We start from the raw sequence: 24,094 nt of genomic DNA on the forward strand, positions 1-24,094 counted from the left end.
AGGTGAACAGAATCAAAGTTAAAGTGTTATTCTGTTTTACCAAAAGCTGCAAAATAATACAGAGCCTGATACTACAGTATCCACTATGGTTGCTCAGATAATAATGTTCAATATAAAGTATAGTCTATATAATAAAATATTAGAGCTCTATATATAATATTATAAATAATAAGGAATATTAGGTATAGCCTACAAATTCAGAACGGAAACGTAACAACCATTATTCTAGCCCTATTAGAATTCTTCATTCGGAAAATAATGTGAATTTACATATTTTCATTCTGTTCCACCAGAAGCGTGTTCATAAGGTCTCCTACCCTCCCCCAAACAGCCTACCTTTGAAGGGATGGATGCTGATGATCTTCAGCGCACGCCTCCTCCAGCTCTTCAATCACTTACGTCATGTGGTGCGTCCCGGGTGGTGGGTGTGGCTTCAGCCATAGGGTTTCATTCATAAATAGTTTTTGCTTTTAAATCAGACTTTAAGTGTTCGGCGAAGGTTTTGGCGCTATTGGCTTCTGCCTAAGTTCCCTCACATGGACCACCTCAATTTTAATTAGGTGAGTGGCATTTCTTTATTTTTTTTTTACAAATTCACGTTTGTGATGGACATCAAACCTTAGCCTATCGGTTAAAATCAGGAGATTTTAGTATTCTATTTAATCGATTACTGCCCGCATGAAGATTTCAAAATCCATCTCACTATTTTCATTGAATACCAGTTTAAATCGGTGATATACAGTCCATGTAGAAAGAATGGAAACAGCTGGCAGCGCAAGGGACGTTTTTCTAAAATTATTTGACATAAATATAATCAAATATAGAATAGAATAGCCTGTAGATTATCAGGCACGCACAGAGACGCGTTCTTGCTATAGGAATATACAGTCGATACGCTATTAGCGATCGCTATACTTTTCTGTTGATCAAAACCAATTCATCCCAACGTCATGGACTGTACAAAGGAAATATCAGAAAGAGACGATCAATTCAGATGTTATGTGCTCTTTATAACAACAAATGCAAACAACATAAGGTAACATTTGGGATTCAAAGTATTTTGAAATGTCTATTGCGTAGCAGTTTGAGGAATGCAGCAGACCCAGGGAGAGAAGAGAAGGCTGATATGAGGTGTAAAAGACTAGTGGAGAATTATCAATAATCATTTTCAGTTTACTACCACCAAAGCAGTCAATTGAGCAGTCACACTGTAAATCATAGACATCATGGATGATTATGCATGTAACAGCATTCAGACAGGTGGTGAACTATAAATAATGAGTGACTTATTTGCATGCATGGTTTTACAGTAGGCTACTTAACATATAGGCAGAATATAAAAGTAACATGCAACAATTTCAACGATTTTACTGAGTTACAGTTCATGTAAGGAAATCAGTCAATTTTAATACATTCTTTAGGCCCTAATCTATGAAACATGACTGGGCAGAGGCACAGCCATGGGTGGGCCTGGGAGGGCATAGGCCCACCTACTTGGGAACCAGGCCCATGTCTGATTGCCGATGCCTTGTTGTTGTTGCTTCCTAAGCAGCTGAGCTTCTGGTCAGAGTCTAGGCAAGCCTATGTTGAGAGGACAAAATAGCCCTGAGGAGGCTGGCCAGCCAGGTGGGTGGGCAGAGGCAGGCTGAGAATGCAGCAAGGGAGCTGAGGAAGATCTGAGCAGGGAGACACCAACATCCAGAGCTGCTGCACACAGCCCTCCATCAGGGTAAGACACTCCGACAGGCAGCTCCAGCACATGTCAGGTGCGTGTGTGTGTGTGCGTGTGTGTGCGTGTGTGTACACTGTATGCAGTGTGGTCGGAAGCAGTAATGGCTATGATCTGCTGTGTGTGAGGGAACGCATCAGACCTCAGCTGTTGGACCACCACAGCTATCTCACAGTAATGTGATGAGAGAGAAGAGAGAGAGAGAGAGAGAGAGAGAGACATTTACATGGATGCTAGGCTGCCTGGCTAATGATTCTTTTACCATTCAGCAGGCACAAGCTAGTTTTGGTTCTGCTCTCATGCCTGGAAATGTTGACATTTATAGTCATTCATGTATGGACAAATATGTGAAGTTACAGTATATGTACATATATATTGGTATATGTTCTTTACTGTGTTTGTTCAGTTTAAAAGGCACTTTTCTAACAGGTTGATAAAGTTGGCCTATGACTGGCTTGAATTATTATGTTTTGCTTTTCTGCATATTCATAAATTATTTTAAAGAGGAACAAGTATCTGCAGATATATTTACAGAAGATATCTGCGATATCAAACAAAAATTTCTACCCAGCCGCCTGTGTTCTGACTGCATGTCTGTCAGTGAGGAGAGCAGAACCGGTATCCAAATCTCTGTGGAGTGTTTTGTGGTGTGTTCTGGGAGCTTCCTAACTTCCTGTTGTCTGTCGTCTCAGGGGGACGCTCACGCTCGCCTGGACCATGAGCAATGAGTCTACCGTCTGGATCAACCTCACCGAGAACTCCACCGTAAGTCATTGCCAAGACCCCCTCCTCATCCTCCTTCCGTTGTGTGTGAGCCGTGTGTGCGTGCCTGTGTGTTTGTGTGTGCTCTGCTAAATGCTCGAGGTGACTGTGTTCTCCTTCTATACAGCCTAACTGGCTAATAGAGAGAACATCATGGTCTGTGCCTGAAATAATTGAATCCCTGATCTAATCTCGAGTTTAATATCCCCTTTTAGAGAATTTACAATCTGACATCAGTGTCAGCGGTCATTAATGCTGGGGTAACATGCATATTACTGAGTGTATGGTACAGTTGTTAATCTTGGTTACTATGTGTCTGTGGTATTAAACAGATGTACATGAGCAGCATACCACTGTAAAACAGCTGTGTACTGCTGCTTCTCTTGAGCGGTTTGCATCTAACAATGCAATGGATCAAAGAAGCTGCAGAAATTAGTTTCTGATTGAACTAGCTAGTTTCCAAGCCTTTGTTTTGATAGTAGGGCATCAACAGAGCAGATGCCAATGCTCAGCTATGTTAACTTTTCAATTACCCACACACAGCACACACCCTAGGGCCAGAGTGACTTGATGTGCTGTTGGCAAGGTAACATTTTACTATCTGGCCAGTGGAAAAGTTGTTCTGCCTTGGCTGATCCAAAAGCTTTTAGATAGACTACACATAATTATATCGAGTCCAACCTCATTCAGAGTCTGACAGTTTTGAGAAACCCTAAACTGTGTCTTTGTCAGACAGCTAGACACCCTAAAATATCCTCCCTTTTGTATTCAGTCAGTTCCAGCCCACCCATCAGAGCATTTATTTCCTGGCTTAGGTGCAGACAGGTTAATAGCACATGCCCCAATGGATAAATACCTCTGTGGCGTTTATAGATTCATGGTGCACAAACCAGTGGGGGTAAATCAATGGCTTTAAGCTGCATGCTGTAATTGGTAAAGTAATGCCTCTGCCCAGTGGGCTGTTTAGGGAGGCCTTTCTCATAGCATTGTGTGTTTTTCACATCCGAACACTTCCTGACTGAGATGTGGCTTTTTTTGTGATCAGTCTAATCATTCCTGGTCTTACGCAATAGGTAGAAAGAAGTATGTATGGAGTGTAATAATTGCTCTCTAACAAGATAAAGCAATTAAAATAAAAGCTGTTACAGAGGGAAGTGTAGAGAAGTGCAGTGTTGCTTTTTTCTTCCATTTAGCGCTCCTGCTGCCTTGTCTCACCTGAATAGCCTGCTCACAAAGGGACCAGGGGAACAGTTAGCCAAGAGGCCCTTCTACAAGTGGCTTCTCTCTGGGCTTTGATGTTCATGGGGAAGATGCATGGCTCTGTGTTTTTTCTCTTCTCTTCCCTCCACACACACACACAGTCTTAGTGACTCAGGTTTCCGGCCCCGTCTCCCTCTCAGTAAACCCCCATACCTCTCAGGATCTTATAGCCGTGCACTTATCATCTCAACCCCAGAACAATGAGCACACCTGTGCATACTCTCCCTCCACCCACTCACCGCTAACCACAGTAGCATGCTACACAGGCAGGGTATGATCTACCAAACCTCAATCTGAAACAATAGATTGAATAATATATGGAGATTAAATGTAATTGTCTGAAGGGGGGCATGTTTTAAAGTTCCAAGGGTTATTTTCTTTTTTATCCCTGGTATAACCACCTTGATTAGTTCTATTATATTCCATTCTTCCATCAGTCCTTCACATCCCTACAGCTTTGTCTCTAGTCTCTACAGTTCCTGCTTTCCCTCATCCTCTCTCCCATGTTTTTTTCCAGGGGGTCCCATTTGAGCCTGGTAAACAACAGGATGGTTACATCCTACTGCTGGTGCTCCTGTCCATCTTCCTGGGGGGAACACTGGTCCTGCTGTCTGTCCTGCTGATCATCTGCAGACGTTGCTGTGATGGAGACTGCCGCCATGCCAGGTCAGACCACTAGTCCAGTGGTTCCCAACCAGGGGTACTAGGACCCTGGGGGTACTTGGCCTATCCACACGGGGTACTTGAGAAGACTCATGAGACCATAGGCTTAGTGGTAAAATGCACATGAGAGGGTACTCCGGGCAGAGTAAAATTCTGTTGGTGGTACAGTAACCACAGCACTAGTATGCATGGTTTAGTGACTATGCATGTCTATGAGTGAGATGGAGCCCATTCAAATCCTGTATGCACGTGTCCATCCCTCTGACATAAAGAGTGCATGCAGAGATATAACAATGCATGTTGTAAGAATGGTAAAAAAAGACTACAGTGCATTCCTTTATTATTGAGTTCTATTGTCTGTCTACAGACCATTGTTGATCTAACATGGAAACATCGTTATATTCATTTGTAAGTTATTTTTAATCGTCTTCATTTAGAAATAGCACCTTTGTTGTTATGTCTGAGAGATACAGACTTCTATTTGTATATGATATGTTTACTCCATTTCCATGCGCCCCTCTTTTCAGTACCCAGCAACAGAGTCAGGCAGTGGCAGGCTGCAGGCTGGCCGGGGTAGAGTAGTGCAGACTGGTACAAATGATGAGTGTAATGAGATTTCATAGCAGCCATCAACGCTGATTCATTTTGCGTCTCACACTGTCATAAGCTCTAGCTGCAGCACACACACACACACACACACACACACACACACACACAGAGAGAGAGAGGAAATGAAAGCACAGCAGCCAGAGAAATCCCTCAAGTCATTCTCACACAGATATTATGAACTGGGTGGTTTGAGCCCTGAATGCTGATTGTATATCAGATCTTAAACCACAGGTATGACAAAACATGTATTTGTACTACTCTAATTACGTTGGTAACCAGTTTATAATAGCAATAAGTCATCTGTGTTGCGTCGTACCTAAGAACAGCCCTTAGCCGTAGTATATTGGCCATATACCACATGCCCTCGTGCCTTTTTACTGAAAAATCTAATTTTATTTGTCATATACACATGGTTAGCAGATGTTAATGTGAGTGTAATGAAATGCTTGTGCTTCTAGTTCCGACCATGCAGTAATATCTAACAAGTAATCTAACCTAACAATTTCACTACCTCACTACACACAAGTGTAAAAGAATGAATAAGAATATGTACATAAAAATATATGAATGAGCGTTGGCCAAACGGCACAGGCAAGATGCAGTAGATGCTATAAAGTACAGTATATACATATGGGATGAGTAATGTAGGGTATGTAAACATTATATAAAGTGGCATTGTTTAAAGTGGCTAGTGATACATTTATTACATCATTTTTTTTATTATTAAAGTGGCTAGAGATGAGTCAGTATGTTGGCAGCAGCCACTCAATGTTAGTGATGGCTGTTTAACAGTCTGATGGCCTTGAGATAGAACCTGTTTTTCAGTCTCTCGGTCCCCGCTTTGATGCACCTGTACTGACCTCGCCTTCTGGATGATAGCGGGGTGAACAGGCAGTGGCTAGGGTGGTTGTTGTCCTGGAGGGCAGGTAGTTTTCCCCCGGTGATACGTTGTGCAGACCTCACTACCCTCTGGAGAGCCTTACAGTTGTGGGCGGAGCAGTTGCCGTACCAGGCAATGATACAGCCCGACAGGATGCTCTCGATTGTGCATCTGTAAAAGTTTGTGAGTGTTTTTGGTGACAAGCCCAAAAAAATTCAGCCTCCTGAGGTTCACCATGCTGTCTGTGTGGGTGGACCATTCCAGTTTGTCCGTGATGCGTACGCCGAGGAACTTAAAACTTTCCACCTTCTCCACTACTGTCCCGTCGATGTGGATAGGGGGCTGCTCCCTCTGCTGTTTCCTGAAGTCATCGCCTTTGTTTTGTTGACATTGAGTGTGAGGTTATTTTCCTGACACCACACTCCGAGGGCCCTCACCTCCTCTCTGTAGGCTGTCTCATCGTTGTTGGTAATCAAGCCTACCACTGTAGTGTCGTCTGCAAACTCAATGATTGAGTTGGAGGCGTGCATGGCCACGCAGTCGTGGGTGAACAGGGAGTACAGGAGGGGGCTGAGAACACACCCTTGTGGGGCCCCAATGTTGAGGATCATCGGGGTGGAGATGTTGTTACCTACCCTCATCACCTGGGGCAGGAAGTCCAGGACCCAGTTGCACAGAGCGGGGTCGAGACCCAGGGTCTCAAGCTTGATGACGAGTTTGGAGGGTACTATGGTGTTAAATGCTGAGCTGTAGTCGATGATCAGCATTCTAATATAGCCTAAAGGAACCACAGACACTCTGACAGAGAAGAGATCTCAGCTGCTCTACTGCTCCAGAATAAGGCTGTGGTGGGAGTCAAAAACACAGTGCATCAGTGAGATTAGGGCAATTACAGATAATATAATAGGGAGAATTCCTCCACTTAGAGAAGTTATAACGAAGAGAACTGCATATATTTCATTTGTATCATAGTAGGCATTAATAGAAATCTAATTTGTAATATGTATTAGTCAAAATAATACTCTATATTAGTATTAGAAAGAACCCATAGTATAGAACTGACATCCCATTCTCTACTGAAGAGGTCAAGAGGCCCATTTTCCCTGAAGGTTTCCATGTCACCTGACATGATTTACATGTGCATTAATTATGCTGCTACTAGTCAGATTGACCTTGCTGTGAGAGTATGTTTGTCCTCTCTATGTGCTCCTGTCAGCTCACCTACAGCCTAGGGCTAAGCATATGGCCATATTTCAAATGACACCTTATTCTAGATGTAGGGCACAACTTTTGATGCGACTCTGGTCAGAAGTTGTGTACTACTTACAAAATAGGGTGTGATTTGAGACGTAGCTATAGACTTCAGGGGTAAAGATGTATGTGCATTGATCGGTGCTCCTCTGTGCTGCAGGGCCAGCGATGACCCTGAGAAAACCAACACCAGCTACATGGAGGAGTCTCAGCCAGTACATGGTAAATCAAAAACCCCTGTTCCTCATTTGTCAGCACTTGTAAAAAATAATGTATAGAAGCTGAATAAAATACTCTTGCTTCAATGCAAATTATTGATTTAAAGTCACAAATGTTTCGGCTTGCCTCCATCAGGGTTTCTTTGTCGTCTCCAGTAAACACCCATGGGCATTGGCCATATTGCCATGTACTGTACTAACCCAAGAACAAAAGGTTCTGTCAAAGCGAAGCCATGCTCCTCTGCTACAGTACGCAGTCATGCCATGTACAGTGTATTCGGAAAGTATTCAGAGCCCTTGACTTTCTCCACATTTTGTTACGTTACAGCCTTATTCTAAAATTCATTCAATTTTCCCCCCTCATCAATCTACACACAATATCCCATAATGATAAAGCAAAAACAGTAAAAAAATAAATAAATAATTAAATATCTTATTTACGTAAGTATTCAGACCCTTTGCTATGAGACTCGAAATTGAGCTCAGGTGCATCCTGTTTCCATTGATCATCCTTGAGATGTTTCCACAACTTAATTGGAGTCCACATGTGGTATATTCAATTGATTGGACATGATTTGGAAAGGCACATACCTGTCTATATAAGGTCCCACATTTGACAGTGCATGTCAGAGAAAAAAAAAGCCATGAGGTCAAAGGAATTGTCTGTAGAGCGCCAAGACAGGATTGAGTCGAGGCACAGATCTGGGGAAGGGTACCAAAAACATTATGCATCATTGAAGGTCCCCAAGAACACAGTAGCCTCCATCATTCTTAAATGGATGAAGCTTGGAACCACCAAGACTCTTCCTAGAGCTGGCCGCCCCCGGCCTAACTGAGAAATCGGGGGAGAAGGACCTTGGTCAGGGAGGTGACCAAGAACCCGATGGTAACTCTGACAGAGCTCCAGAGTTCCTCTGTGGAGATGGGAGAACCTTCCAGAAGGACAACCATCTCTGCAGCATTCCACCAATCAAGCCTTTATGGTTGAGTGGCCAGACGGAATCCACTCCTCAGGAAAAGGCACATGACAGGCCGCTTGGAGTTTGCCAAAAGGCACCTAAAAGGTCTGATGAAACCAAGATTGAGCTCTTTGGCCTGAATGCCAAGCGTCACGTCTGGAGAAAACCTGGCATCATCCCTACGGTGAAGCATGGTGGCGGCGACATCATGCTGTGGGGATGTCTTCAGTGGCAGGGACTGGGAACGGAGCAAAGTACAGAGATCCTTGATGAAAACCTTCTTCAGAGCGCTCAGGACCTAAGACAGGGGCGAAGGTTCACCTTCCAACAGGACAATGACCCTAAGCACACAGCCAAGACCGTAGCGTACGTGTAGGTATGTACGGCAGGACCAAATCAGAGAGATAGGTAGGAGCAAGCCCATGTAATGCTTTGTAGGTTAGCAGTAAAACCTTGAAATCAGCCCTTACCTTGACAGGAAGCCAGTGTAGGGAGGCTAGCACTGGAGTAATATGATCAAATTTTGGGGTTCTAGTCAGGATTCTAGCAGCCGTATTTAGCACTAACTGAAGTTTATTTAGGGCTTTATCCGGGTAGCCGGAAAGTAGAGCATTGCAGTAGTATAACCTAGAAGTGACAAAAGCATGGATACATTTTTCTGCATCATTTTTGGACAGAAAGTTTCAGATTTTTGCAATGTTACGTAGATGGAAAAAAGCTGTCCTTGAAACAGTCTTGATATGTTCTTCAAAAGAGAGATCAGGGTCCAGAGTAATGCCGAGGGTCCTTCAGTTTTATTTGAGACGACTGTACAACCATTAAGATTAATTGTCAGATTCAACAGAAGATCTCTTTGTTTCTTGGGACCTAGAACAAGCATCTCTGTTTTGTCCGAGTTTAAAAGTAGAAAGTTTGCAGCCATCCACTTCCTCATTCCTGAAACACATGAAACACATGCTTCTACCCAAGATGACTTGCGGCTGTAATCATTGCCAAAGGTGCTTCAACATAGAACTGAGTAAAGGGTCTGAATACTTATGTAAATGTGATATTTATTTGTTTTTTATTTTATTTTTGGCTTCATTTGCAGACAACAAAATCAACTGTTTTTGCTTTCTCAGTATGAGATATTGTGTGTAGATTGATGATGAGAAAAAAACAATTTAGTTGATTTTAGAATAAGGCTGTAAAGTAACAATGTGGGAAAAGTCAAGGGCTCTGAATACTTTCCGAATGCACTGTATATACAGACATTTCAATGTGGTTTATCTGAGGATCTCAGCTCTCTCCTGGGTATGATAATTCGGGAGTACATTTACATTCATTAAGTGAGACAAAGTAATTACCTAAGGCAAGGGACATTTAGTACACAATATCAGATCTGCTTTGTCCTGAATATATTAGAACAAACTAAGTTCTATTTTGAAAAGTGCATGTCATACATATACACATGCACACACTTAGCATGGTGCTTGCCTGGATCATAGGTTCGATTCTTCCTGGGACCAACCTTCCGCCAGACCCTGACCTCCCTCCCTTTCACCCCCCCCCCCCCCCCCCCCCCCCCCCCCCCCCCCCCCCCCCCCCCCCCCTCCCCAGGACAGATCACCATCCGTGTAGACGAGTCAGACTGCCTATCGGCCGCCAGCTCCCACGTGGACATGGAGACAGAGCGCTTCCTGTCCACAGGCACCCACGGTGGCCGCCGCGTCTCTTTCAATGAGGTGGCACTCTTCGACCACGGCAAGAAGGCCCAGGAGAAAGGTCGTAGGTCAGACAGATTCCTCCGCCAGACACCCACTCACTCCCCGCAGTTGACTACTCTGAATACACTCATATTCTACAATATAATACAACGACGGCCTTAGCAACAAGCTGTTTGTGTGTTTAAAACCCGTGAAAAGATTGGCTTTTACATTAGAAGACATTATGGAGACACTTTCTAAGAGCCATCTGTGTAATACATTATAAAGGCAGTTGGAAGAGCTGTTATGATGCTTTATAATAATAGGGACTGATGTAATGAAAATGCATCATACACACATTATTCATAGAAAGGATTTCCAAAATGCAGACATACTCGCAAAACATAATTGTGCAGTGTAGCCTACTTTCACAATGTTTTATGTATGATCCAATGACTGAATATATGAATGGACAAAGCCATCGATCACATGACACCATTCATTCCTATGTGAAGCCTCAATAGCGCATTGAAACCAAATGTCGTTTATGATGGCTTCTCAGGGAGACATAAAATCAGAGAGGAAGAAGTGAAGTGAGAGGTTTAAGCCCAAAATCTGTCCACGAAAATAAGCCCACGAAGTTTGGATTTTTTTTAGTGTCGAATTTGGTCAACAAAAAATGCAATTGCTAATTTGCATGTAGAATTATTATTATTTTTTTAATTTTACCCCTTTTTCTCCCCAATTTCGTGGTATCCAATTGTTGTAGTAGCTACTATCTTGTCTCATCGCTACAACTCCCGTACGGGCTCGGGAGAGACGAAGGTTGAAAGTCATGCGTCCTCCGATACACAACCCAACCAGCCGCACTGCTTCTTAACACAGCGCGCATCCAACCCGGAAGCCAGCCGCAACAATGTGTCGGAGGATACACCGTGCACCTGGCAACCTTGGTTAGCACGCACTGTGCCCGGCCGTCCACAGGAGTCGCTGGTGCGCGATGAGACAAGGACATCCCTACCGACCAAGCCCTCCCTAACCCGGACGACGCTAGGCCAATTGTGCGTCGCCCGACGGACCTCCCAGGCGCGGCCGGTTACGACAGAGCCTGGGCGCGAACCCAGGGACTCTGATGGCACAGCTGGCGCTGCAGTACAGCGCCCTTAACCACTGCGCCACCCGGGAGGCCTATGTAGAAGTTTCTTGTAGAAGTTTCGGAATGGTTAGGTTGTTAAGAACTTTGAAAAAAAACTTTTAATATTGGAGTTGTGCCTGTAGCATGTAGCATGGACATTGCCATTGAGGGCTTAAACCATTTTAAAGTAGGCAACTACGTGGGGATTCCTATGACTTGGGAGCAATCAGCCAATGAAAAATAAGAAGGCCTAAATGGCACTGTCACAGATGCTATAATAGTAAAGTTACAAAGATGACTCCTATATCTATCTCTATGGCCTGCTGTTCATACGCATATTTACCCTGTCAATGGTTAGAACGTTCTTACCTGATCTTGCCCACTCCTGCTTGCCTTCCATCTTTGAAGACATGTATTTCCATTCTTAGAGCGGTCACTTGACTATCTTGTCAATATAATTGACAATCTTTGATAACGTGCAGTTTGAGCTACTCTAGGAAGTGCCGTTGCAGGCTAGCACAGTGCTACCCCCTCTCAATGAGTAAATAAAGTTGAAGGGCGACTGGAGTACTACAGGATGCCATTAACAAATAAATTATCCTTATTACTTCTTCTTTGTGCGATTTTTAATTAATTGGTTTAAGGACATACACTACATGACCAGAAGTATGTGGACACCTGCTCGTTAAACATCTCATTCCACAATTATGGGCATTAATATGGAGTTGGTCCCCCCTTTGCCTCCACTCTTCTGGGAAGGCTTCCCACTAAATGTTGTAACATTGCTGTGCGCGGACTTGCTTCCAGTCAGCCACGAGCATTAGTGAGTTTGGGCTCTGATGTTGGGCAATTAAGCCTGGCTCGCAGTCGGCATTCCAATTCATCCCAAAGGTGTTCGATGGAGTTGAGGTCAGGGCTCTGTGCAGGCCAGTCAAATTCTTCCACACCGATCTCAACAAACCATTTTTTTTATGGATCTCGCTTTGTGCACAGGGGGCATAGTCATGCTTAAACTGGAAAGGGCCTTCCTCAAACTGTTGCGACAAAGCAACAGAATTGTCTAGAATGTCATTGTATGCTGTAGCGTTAAGATTTCCCTTCACTGGAACTATGGGGCCTAGCCCGAACCATGAAACCATGAAAAACAGCCCCAGACCATTATTCCTCCTCCACCAAATGTTACAGTTGGCACTATGCATTCGGGCAGGTAGCGTTCTCCTGGCATCCGCCAATCCCAGATTTGTCCATCGAACTGCCAGATGGTGAAGCGTGATTCATCACTCTAGTGAACGTGTTTCCACTGCTCCAGAGTCCAATGGCAGCAAGCTTGACACCACTCCAACCGATGCTTGGCATTGTATATGGTGATCTTAGGATTGTGTGCGGCTGCTCAGCCATGGAAACCCGAGTTTTCATAAATCAGAAATCGGTATTTTTGGACGCGGATTTGGCAGATGTATTTTTTTTACACCTTTATTTAACTAGGCAAGTCAGTTAAGAACACATTCTTATTTTCAATGACGGCCTAGGTACAGTGGGTTAACTGCCTTGTTCAGGGGCAGAACGACAGATTTTTACCTTGTCAGCTCAGGGATTCAATCTTGCAAGTTAACTAGTTCAACGCTCTAACCACCTGCCTCACGAGGAGCCTGCCTGTTACGCAAATGCAGTAAGAAGCCAAGGGAAGTTGCTAGCTAGCATTAAACTTATCTTATAAAAAACAATCAATCATGATCACCAGTTAACTACACATGGTTGATGATATTATTAGTTTATCTAGCGTGTCCTGCGTTGCATATAATCGATGCGGTGCACATTCGCGAAAAGGGACTGGCGTTGCTCCAACGTGTACCTAACCATAAACATCAATGCCTTTCTTAAAATCAATACACAGAAGTATATATTTTTAAACCCTCATATTTAGCTAAAAGAAATCCAGGTTAGCAGGGAAAAATTAACCAGGTGAAATTGTGTCACTTCTCTTGCGTTCATTGCACGCAGAGTCAGGCAGGGGTATATGCAACAGTTTGGGCCGCCTGGCTCCTTGCGAACTAATTTGCCAGAATTGTACGTAATTATGACATAACATTGAAGGTTGTGCAATGTAACAGGAATATGTAGACTTAGGGATGCCACTCGTTAGATAAAATAAGGAACGGTTCTGTATTTCACTGAAAGAATAAACATTTTGTTTTCGAGATGATAGTTTCCGGATTCGACCATATTAATGACTTAAGGCTCGTATTTCTGTGTGTTATAATTAAGTCTATGATTTGATATTTGATAGAGCAGTCTGACTGAGCGGTGGTAAGCACCAGCAGGCTCGTAAGCATTCATTCATACAGCACTTTCATGCGTTTTGCCAGCAGCTCTTCCCTGTGCTTCAAGCATGACTTCAAGCCTATCAACTCCCGAGATTAGGCTGGTGTAACCGATGTGAAATGGCAAGCTAGTTAGCGGGGTGCGCGCTAATAGCGTTTCAGATGTCGCTCGCTCTGAGACATGAAGTGGTTGTTCCCCTTGCTCTGCATGGGTAACGCTGCTTCGAGGGTGGCTGTTGTCGATGTGTTCCTGGTTCGAGCCCAGGTAGGAGCGAGGAGAGGGACGGAAGCTATACTGTTACACTGGCAATACTGAAGTGCCTATAAGAACATCCAATAGTCAAAGGTATACGAAATACAGATCATATAGAGAGAAATAGTCCTATAATTCCTATAATAATTACAACCTAAAACTTCTTACCTGGGAATATTGAAGACTCATGTTAAAAGGAACCACCAGCTTTCATATGTTCTCATGTTCTGAGCAAGAAACTTAAACGTTAGCTTTCTTACATGGCACATATTGCACTTTTACTTTCTTCTTTTGCATTATTTAAACCCAACTGAACATGTTTCATTATTTATTTGAGGCTAAATTGATTTTATTGATGTATTATATTAAGTTAAAATAAGTGTTCATTCAGTATTGTTGTAATTGTCATTATTACAAATAAATAAATAAAATCGTCCGATTAATCGGTATCGGCTTTTTTTGGTCCTCCAATAATCGGTATAGGCGTTGAAAAATCATAATCGGTCGACCTCTAGTCCACATACTCGTTCGTGTATGTAGTTTATATCATTTTTTTTTTTTTTTTTTAATCAATTATTGGTACCATGATTGTCTTTAAATGTTTTTTTATTTACACAAACATTGACCATGAAGATTGCCATTTTTTTATTCACTATAATGGGGGATCCTGTTTTCTGCTAACCATGCCTGCGGTACCTAGGTCGGCCTTGAACTTCCGTGGCTTCATTGAGAAGAGGCAGTCCTTCTCCACTCGTGCTGTCTCTCTCTCCCTCTCGCTAACTCTTTCTCTCTCTCTCTCTCTCTGACTGTCCTAATTCTTTGTTTGAGCCCCACCTCATTCTGATATGCAAATGTGGTTGAGACAAACTCTGTAGGGCAAAATACACAATACAGCTGAGCCTTGAGTTTGAAGTGAGAATTCCTCAGTGTGTTCCTGCCCAGTACTAAAAGGCTTGATCCAACAAATGAAACACTTGATGATTAGTGAAATCAGGTGTAGTGATAGTTGAGAAGAAAAGCCTTCACTCCCTGCAGGTCCCAAGGAGTAAGATAGAATAGTATTCCTTGAAATCAGCACTTCTATTGTGTCAGCCTCTAACTCTCTGAACTGTTTGTTATGTTTCTCAACCCCTTTCCACCTCAGATTTACGTTGACTGAGGGTGACTTCCACCACCTGAAGAATGCGCGGCTCACACACCTCCACATCCCACCGCTGGCCCTCAAGATCGTCACCATCCACGAGTGTGAGTCATCTGAGAACAGCATCGCCATGACGACCTGCCCCGCCGCCAAGTCCAGCCTCTCCATCTTCCAGGTGACAGCCGGTCTACTGTGCTGCTATTAGCAATGATACATCATTAGTCATGACTGGGCCCATTAGGTCATTCATCAATGTTGGGCCCACAACATGTATCAAGCCTATCAAATGCAGCCCATGGATAATTCTGCTTCCTCATTCCAATGGGCCATATACATTGATTTTGCAATTGTCTGAGGTTTCTCAGTCATTTTGCGATGGACTTGCTTGAACTTGATTTGTCACTAGCTAGTAGGCCAACGACCTCTCCCAGTACCGATGTAGAATTCAGTCTGTGTATTTGTATCCTCCTGTATCCTCCTTGTATCCTGCCTTGATGGTGTGTATTCTGTGTATGTGCATGTGTTGCGCGTATGTTTGTGTTTGTGTGTGTGTGTGTGTGTGTGTAGCCGCCTTTGTGTGCCCGACGGCCACTGTGTCCCCTGCCCCAGACAGCATTGACCAGTCTCAGTGTCAGCCCCAGCTCAGCCCTCCCTGGGGACACCCTTAACTCGGTGGTGGACACCAGCTTCAGTGAGAGTCCCTTGGCACCGGGTCCCAAGGAGCCCAGCACCAGCAGCGTGAGTCACTTACCCCTATCTGTCAATCAACCCAACAATCAATCATTCACATTTAAAATTAGGTGTAATATTGAACACTACGTTAAGGGACTCGGTTAATTATTCATCATCACATACAAAGTGTCTACCTACATATGACAGGCTGAATGACAGCGTTGTTGGGTTGAATCTAAACCTTTATGTTTTAATTAACATTTTACTATGGAATACAGTTAGCCACTAATCATGTGTATGATGGGTCTGAATAGAGTATCATTTTTATTTTATTAATTTCTTGGATCAGCTTTGAAATGTGCATAGAAAATTGGAGTTAGATCATTTAAATAGAGATTTGACATGATTGCAAATATACAAATGTGTTGCACACACAGTAGCACACACTAAGCTTGAGTGAACATTGAAGCCAAGAGGTTATTATGAAGCCTCTGATGTGTGAGAGGAGAAGTAAGGAGTGTGCATCCACAGTGTCCCTAGTCTCTCTGTCTTAATGACAACAGTGGTGGAGGATGATGGATAAATAAGGGAGAGCCTCCGGAACAGCCTTGTCAGTGGAGATTACAGACACCGCTGCTCTCCACATTTGCTCATCGTTCCTGGCTGCTCACCGGCCCCGCTCTCCCTCTCCATGGTAGATGGGAGAAAGTTAACAGTTGCATGGAAAATTGTATAATTTTTGTTTTTCTCAACCTCGGGAGGAAGGAGAGAGAGATTAAAATCACATTTATATCAACTTCCATTTGTCCTTAGAGTATCTGTCATATTTTATTGTTGTCTACACAATATGGACAACTCCCTTTTATATCCCCTCCCTCTCTCTCCCCCAGATTGAGGTGATGGCGTCTGGCTCCAGGAATGGGGGAAGTCCATCTTTGAGTGAAGGGGCGTCGGTGACGTCTGTGACAGGTGCATCTCCTGGCGCAGGGGTGGGGCAGGGCCCGGTGCTGCAGTTCTTCACCAAGCTGAGGCGCCACGCCAGCCTGGAGGGAGCCAGCCCATACTTCAAGATCAAGAAGTGGAAGCTAGACAGCAGCCAGCGGGCCTCCAGTCTGGACACCAGAGGTACAGGACACTTGGCTTTTAATATCTATTATTATGTTATGATGATATGCTTATGTACAGATTGATGGAGCATCAGCTTGGATTTACATGATCGTTTGTTTTTTGGATTTAGTGTACAAATTCTATTTCTATCTGGGCCTGGTTTAACAAAAGCATCTTAAGGCTAAGTTCATCATTAGAACCACAATGAACTTAGCCTTAAGATGCTTTTGGGAAACCGGCTCCTGTTCCCTTGTGGAAAAAGACAATGCCTCTTAAGAATGAGGTCCCACTTTAAGAGGCTTCACCGGACTGGCAAGGTGCATAGTGCACAATAACACACCAACATGTACACAGGGCTCTCACACTGTGCTCACACTCTAACAGATGGCTTTATGACGTAGGGCTCTTCTCTTCCAAGGCAGTCTAACTGAAGCCACCCCACAGATCCCCTCATACACGAACACACATACCACTCCCTTTCCCGCTTCCCCTATACTCAGGGAACAACAGAGCACACAGGACTAACACCCCTAAAATATCTCAAAGCCTGCTGGGATCTCTTCATGACATCATTGTGACACATATGTCACCTCCAGATCAATTGTTTAAGCTGTCTTCAGATATGCTGAACATTCACTATGGTGAATGTTTGTGCCAACGTCATTTTCCATCCCATGTCCCCCTGTACCCTCGGACTAATGTCTAAGGTCCTCTGTCTGTGTGTGTCAGGGTCCCCTAAGAGGAGGCAGTTCCAGCGGCAGCGCGCTGCCAGCGAGAGCATGGACCAGGAGGATAGCGACGCCCACCACATTGACCTCATCCAGTACATTGCCAGGACCCAGGATGCCACCTATCACCCCTGCCGCCCCTCTGCCTCGGCCTGCCTCCTGCCCCACTCCTCCCCCTCCACGCCACCACCCTCCCTCGGCAGGTATCTTTAATTCCCTCGCCATCCTTCCACCCCACTGCTTTGCCTCTGTCATCACTACGGTAGATAGTGCCTCTCTCCTCAACGGTAGAATTCGTCACAGTTGCCTCTAGATACTGATAGAAGGTCAGTTTTGCATATTTTTTCCTGTTAAGGTCAGGATTTGGGGAGAGTAAGCTGATCCTTGATCTGTGCCTACCGGCAACTTTTACCCACAGCTGCTTAACAAGCTAGCCCATTCCATCGCTGATGCAGAGTGATGTCATGGACAGGAATAGTTGTCAGGGTCAATGACTACGTTTCAACTCATAAAAGACACACCCTCGTCCGCTTACCCTCACTTATGCCCTTCGGGGAATCCCCGCGGCCATATTTGTTGTCGGTCCAAATGATTAGCCAAACAAGGGAAGTTTGCAACGTAAGGCCCTCAGCCCTCGTTTTTAATAGAGTTTGCGAATGTACAATTACGTTCACTTTGGGGCCTGAAACGCCTCATAATTAAATTTGCGATGATTGTACATCCTCTAAGAAAAGTCAGTCAAAACTTAAAACCTTAACGTCAATATGGAGTCAACATACAAGTGTAGGTAAAAACAAATGTAAATAAGTTAAATTGTGCTACTAATGCACATGACGGCACAAACACGTCTCGTAAAAGTAATGATGTTTTGTTTGGTTAGCTTTCGGAAATTGTACGAATAAAACATTTTCCTCCTAAATAACCGTGACCAGTAAGATCACAATGTAGGGAAATTCAACACATTTGCAAAGCACATGACATTGGTGCATTGCAATTCAGTGGTTCGTGGAAAACATGCTAATACCATTTCAAGTCATGGTGACCACTTGTAATCACAGCGGCTGCAAACATCAGACATCAGATGTGTGTATGGGCATCATGAGAGTGCTCTGTGACTGACTCTTGTACTGTGTGTGTGTGTGTGTGTGTGTGTGTGCGTGCGCCTGTCTTCGTATTTGTGTGTGTCACCACAGGTTAGAGGTGGAGGTGGTGGTGGAACCCAGCTGCAGCAGGGGCCAGGGGCTGGAGGTGATCGGCTTGTCCCCGGAGCCCCAGGACGAGGCAGCGAGCCTGGGGGACTGTAGACCGGAAAACTCGGCATCAGACCACCAGGCCCTGTACAGAGACATCTGGACACTCCGGGCCTCCCTGGAGCAGTATGGCTCCTCAGACCAGATCAACAACAACGACAGGGACTCTGGCCGCAGCGATGCTGACAGTGTCTGCTCTCTGAGGGGGCAGACCAAGAGGGGGGGGCTAACCAGTTACCTCTCCAAGGATATCGGGGATGGGCCCGAGGGGGATGTGGAGCTGCCCATGGATGAAGGGATGGGAGAGAAGGAGAAAGGGGGGAAGCAGGACAGTGTGGAGTCAGAGAGGGGCAGTGACGGGGAGTCAGGGAACCGTAAGTTAATGCAGATGGACAGTGGCTATACATCTATAGAGGCTCCATCACGGGCGCCAGAGGAGCTGAGACTGTTTGGCAGTAGTGGCAGCAGTGGCAGTATAGACAGGTCGGCCCTGGAGAAGAGACACTACTTCACCAGTGCAGGGGGCACTGGCACAGTGGTTGAGAGCTTCGAGGCCCGCATCTTCGAGGAAGAGCCAGACGAGGAGACGCCGGCGGGTGCAATGGGCGGCATGACCATAGAAACGGCCAGGTCTCCCCTGGGCTGGTCTCCGTACGGTCAGATGTTCACCCCGCGAGAGGTGCAGCCGCAGCCGCACCCCCACCCCCCCTTATCAATTCACCACCGTGACTACAGCATCGACGAGAAGACGGACGCGCTCTTCCACGAGTTCCTCCGCCACGACCCCCAGTTTGACCAGCAGGAGACGCCGAAGAAACATCGGTCGCGCATCCACCTCCGCAAGCAGTGGCAGCGCCACAAGCAGTACAGTGACCCAGGCGTTCGCTACCAGTACCACTCCTTTGAGAGGCAGCGGACCCCCCTGCGACGAGGCGATAGCGTCAACTACCCGCTGGACACAGGCTACCACAGCACGCTTCCACGCATCATCAGTGCGCCTGACGAGGAGGCCAGCGAGGGGACCCCCAGCACCCCACTGACGCCCAAGGCTGAGGCGGTGGTGGCGGGAGGGGCAGAAGGTGCCGAGGTACAGGAAGGAGACAGGAGAGAGAGTCCCAGCAGTAGCTGTGGCAGTAGCACCGTGACCATCACAGACGACAAAGGGATGGCGTCCTGTTCCCCTCCCCCTCCCCCGGAGAGAGAGGGTCTGCTATGGGAGCAGCCCGACCCCCAGGAGGACACTACGCAGGCAGAACACCCCCCTGAGCCACCTGACGAGCCCCCCCAGCCCCCTGTCAAGGGCTACGGCCCACAGACCATCACAGCCGAGCTGACGGACAAGCTGAGCGCCACCCTGGACGAGCGGCTGTACACGGGCCTGCGACGGACAAAGGACCCGGCGGCGGTAACTGAGTGTGTGGTGACAGTCACTCACGCCTCCCCCGACCACAGCCCAGTGTAGCATGTCTCCAGTCCTCCTCCACTCCTCCCTGATCTTTGTGTTTGATTTGATTTCAGTCTGCGCCAGGTAACTGCGATATCTCTGTATCTGTCTGAATTAGCATGTTCCAGACCCGTAACATGAAAACAGGCTACACTATACAGTGTCATGTAGGCTAGCTGAAGAATCCACCCCTAGATAGTGTCTACAGTACCGTGGTGTCTCTGACTGCTATGATTCCTTTCTCCTCTGAGAGAAGTGACGATGTTAAAGGAAAACACCACTCAAACTATCCTTTGGTATTTTTTTTCATTAGTCCACTGTTGATACAGTACCAAAATGTTTTGCATGTCAGCCGTCCGGTTTCCAAGATATTGGACTTTCAAAAAGCAAAGTGTCACTGGCCACATCATCAAGATGACGCTTTGCTTCTTGAAAGGCCAATAACATTTTGGGACTGTATCAACAGCCGATTAATGAAAAGAAAGTAGAATAATTGTGGATTTTTCCTTTAAGAGCCAGTATGCCCTCTGAACTAGTCTATCCACTGTGAAACCAGGTGCTATTAAACATCTAAAGATCTGGATACAAAGTTTATCTGGGCCCTATAGGCCAGTCCTGGCTGAATATCAAAATAGGTTTATCTATGTTTACATCACTTTTTCATCACTTCATTTCTTACATATGGCTCTGGATATCTGTTGTCTTTGGCCATTGACATATATCAAATTCTTTCCATGTGGCATTTTGACTCTTGAAGTCGTCATAATTGTTTTACAAATAATTAGGTATCCCTGATATTTTTTTGAAGCCAAATTTGACATTGTCCACATGTTTCTCGGGACATATGAATATAGTAATCTACTACTTCAGTACCGTATTGGTCATTAATTGAAGCAATCCTGTAAATTGTAATGTATGATTGAATGTTTTTGGACAGATTTCTGTTGAATCTTGATGTAATTGAATCAGAATCTATGGTACTAGGAACAGAAAACAGTCGACCATAGATTTGATGATGAAGATGAATTGTTTCTCATACGCTGTCATTAAATGGATATGACGAGGGCCGAGGCTCTCCTAATTTGGACACTGACTATATTACAGCATTTATATAATTACAGCCTCATCATGTCCACTCTGGATCAGAGCATTATCCTTCGTCAAATGTCCTTGTCGCTGAATGTCTGGACTCTTGTTTCTATTCAAAGATGTTCTTAAAGGGGAACATTGCTTTCCAGAAAAGTTCTGGTTGTTAGGACATGTTGTTCAATACCGTTGTATTTATTGTTGACAGATTTGATTTAAATGTGTCTATGCTCGTCTTATATTTCTTCTGCTTGTGACAATAAGTGGCTTACAGGAGGCCAGGGTGAGAGTTAAATTCCAGGTTTTTGCCTAATTTCTGTGCCAGAAAAACCTTGTCTGCAAATAGAGGAATCGCAATAGTGTTACTGACAACTCTGTTAGGAGCACATATCAAAGGCAGGCTCCTTTGCCCCCCCCCCAACAGTGTTGGTTAGTGCAGATCTATAGCTGTAACAGTTGAAATTAAGGCTTTGAATGGGGCCAATGTTGCTCTCGCAGACATTTGCGTTCATTGAATTTCTTCATACTTTCTCGTGCATGGGTTCACCGAACAGGCTTTTTTTGTTTGCTTATATTCTTTTGTTTCCCCCTCCTCCTGTGAAAGTAGACAACGCAGCAGCGATCCCCCTGGGCTATAAGGACTGCACTTCCAAACCAGAACAAATTCCACATTTTCTCCTCTGACTTCCTCTGTGTAGACTTTGCCACCCAATGCTGCCATTCAAGTATAACCACATTATCAGATTATGTTTTATGGGCCAAAAGAAGGCAAGGAATGGCATGCCCATTCCAGAAGTACCTTGGAAACTATTTTGCACTTAGCTGTGTAATGGCTGGGAGTGTGCTGCATCTCCCACATGCTACAGTCAGCAGCTCCGGCTCCCAGCTCTCTGACCCAAACTGTAAAAATAATCCTGTTGTTTTTACGGTAACTTACTGGCAGCCAGTTACCTGTAAGTTACTGTAATAAAAGGTACTGTATGTTACCATAAATTCAAAATAAACTTTGGTTTAACAGTACATTACTGTAAACTTTATCCCCAGTTTCCTCAGAAGCTAGTTATTGCTTTACGTTTAGAGGAAAGTGCTGCAGGAAAAGGTGCTGAATATGGTCTCTGGCTGAGGGTATAACACAATTAAGATTAAGATCACTCTGTTGGTCAATTGGTCACAAGGTCCAACCAAAATGTGACTTCTGCTTTATCCCAACCCCCCCCCGAAAGACACACATACAGATAACTGCAAAAATGATGGATTCAATGTATATTGAAAGCAGGTGCTTCCACACAGGTGTGGTTTCTGAGTTAAACGATTAACATCCAAGCATGCGTAGGGTCATTTATCAGACTTGCCTAGTTAAATAAAGGTTAAATAACAATTTAAAATAAATAAATGTATAAAAGTGCTGGGGAGGCCATTATTTTGGCTACCATGGAAACGCTCCCATAGAATGACAATGCCCCCATCCACAGGGCACGAGTGGTGACTGAATGGTTTGATGAGCAGGAAAACGATGTGAACCATTTGCCATGGCCATCTCAGTCACTAGATCTCAACCCAATTTAACTCTTACAGTATGAGAGATTCTGGAGCGGCGCGGGAGACAGTGTTTTCCACCACCATCAACAAAACACCAAATGATGGACTTTCTCATGGAAGAATGATGTGGCATCCCTCCAAGAGTTCCAGACCCTTGTAGAATCTATGACAAGGTGCATTGAAGCTGTTCTGCCTCATGGTGGCCCAACACCTTATTAAGACACTTTATGTTGGTGTTTCCTATATTTTGGCAGTTACCTGTACACACACACATACATATATATATATATATATATATATATATATATATACACACACACACAGGTTGGAGCAGGGGGCTGCCACACTGGGCACCTGTGGAGCAGTTGTTGTGGGGGAGTTAAGTCCCTTGCTCAAGGGTACAACAACAGGCAATGGCATCTAGGATTTGATATTAGCAACCCTCCGGTTGCCAGCTCCAGTCCTGACAGATTTTTCCCAGCAGACCTGGGACTCATACTGGCAACCCTCCAGATGCTGGCTCGCCTCTCTAACTGCTAGGCTACCTGCCATTGCAATAAAGATAGACGTTTCTGTAATTGGGAAAGAGGGAGATATTTCTAGCTGTCATTTCCCTATGTTTGGGTGTGATTGTGCTACTTCACAGCCCTGGGGAATCAGATCTGTTTCCTCTAACATGGAGATCAGACAGCTCCTTGTTATAGCAGAGTGGACTCACAGGCAGAAGGCACCTTCCCTCATTAGACAAAGAATGGTCAAGATGAAAGGTGGTGAGAGGGCTTGAATTTGTCTTCTAGCGTGGAGAGGCTAGTGATATCCTTCCTTTCTGTCTCCTTCACTTAGCCCACACATCAGTGCACATTACGTCACCATGGGAAACCCAGGGGCTTCACATGTTTCAGCACCATTTTGTGTTATTACCAGGTGCCTTTATGGAGGTGTTGGAACATCATCAAGGAAGGAAAAAGACCGATCTTTCAGCCAGTCATCTTAGGAACAAACAAGATCAGATGCCTTTGAGGTTACTGGTTACTTAACATTTTATGATTATTGTCAGAAATTAGAGGAATAGTGCATCATTTCTGCCATTTAGTTGAATTGATGGAAGAAAGGGGGTGATAACACCAACTTAATGAAAAAGACTAGAGGGGCGAACAAATTAGTACATTTGTACAAAAAGTTACTTTGTTGTGAGATACAAGCACAATGTTGGAGGAGCTAATGTAGTCTATGTCTTTTATTCGGTGTAGACGTAACTGGGGACACTGGTCATATACTTTTTGTATACGAACAAGTAGCCTGTCCAATGCATTGATGCATTACGGTGCATAGGTTTGCATGACAATTAACCATTTCAATACGTATCTCCATGTTTCTCAGAACTACTGTACCAAATGATTCC

General features: G+C 44.7%; 1 protein-coding gene across 1 annotated transcript; it reads left to right on the top strand.

Moving 5' to 3' along the window:
* Nucleotides 1-505: 505 nt before the first annotated feature.
* On the top strand, nucleotides 506-20,750 carry LOC139415612 (voltage-dependent calcium channel beta subunit-associated regulatory protein-like). Its single transcript, XM_071163729.1, has 11 exons — nucleotides 506-560; nucleotides 1,553-1,729; nucleotides 2,422-2,494; nucleotides 4,269-4,417; nucleotides 7,315-7,376; nucleotides 9,931-10,102; nucleotides 14,870-15,041; nucleotides 15,434-15,604; nucleotides 16,429-16,663; nucleotides 17,375-17,576; nucleotides 18,567-20,750. The coding sequence occupies exons 3-11, from the start codon at nucleotides 2,447-2,449 to the stop codon at nucleotides 20,083-20,085; spliced, it is 2,730 nt and encodes a 909-aa protein (XP_071019830.1). The 5' UTR covers nucleotides 506-560; nucleotides 1,553-1,729; nucleotides 2,422-2,446; the 3' UTR covers nucleotides 20,086-20,750.
* Nucleotides 20,751-24,094: the final 3,344 nt, after the last annotated feature.

Source organism: Oncorhynchus clarkii, chromosome 1 (assembly GCF_045791955.1).
Source record: "Oncorhynchus clarkii lewisi isolate Uvic-CL-2024 chromosome 1, UVic_Ocla_1.0, whole genome shotgun sequence".
Classification (NCBI taxonomy): Eukaryota; Metazoa; Chordata; class Actinopteri; order Salmoniformes; family Salmonidae; genus Oncorhynchus; species Oncorhynchus clarkii.

What these genes read in the sequence shown, in the direction of transcription:
- LOC139415612 (XM_071163729.1), top strand. Translation starts at nt 2,447, where the DNA reads ATGAGCAATGAGTCTACCGTCTGGATCAACCTCACCGAGAACTCCACC. An exon ending in CTCCAGTCTGGACACCAGAG is followed by an intron (nt 16,664 to 17,374) that starts GTACAGGACACT and finishes TGTGTGTGTCAG; the next exon opens with GGTCCCCTAAGAGGAGGCAG. An exon ending in CCACCACCCTCCCTCGGCAG is followed by an intron (nt 17,577 to 18,566) that starts GTATCTTTAATT and finishes GTGTCACCACAG; the next exon opens with GTTAGAGGTGGAGGTGGTGG.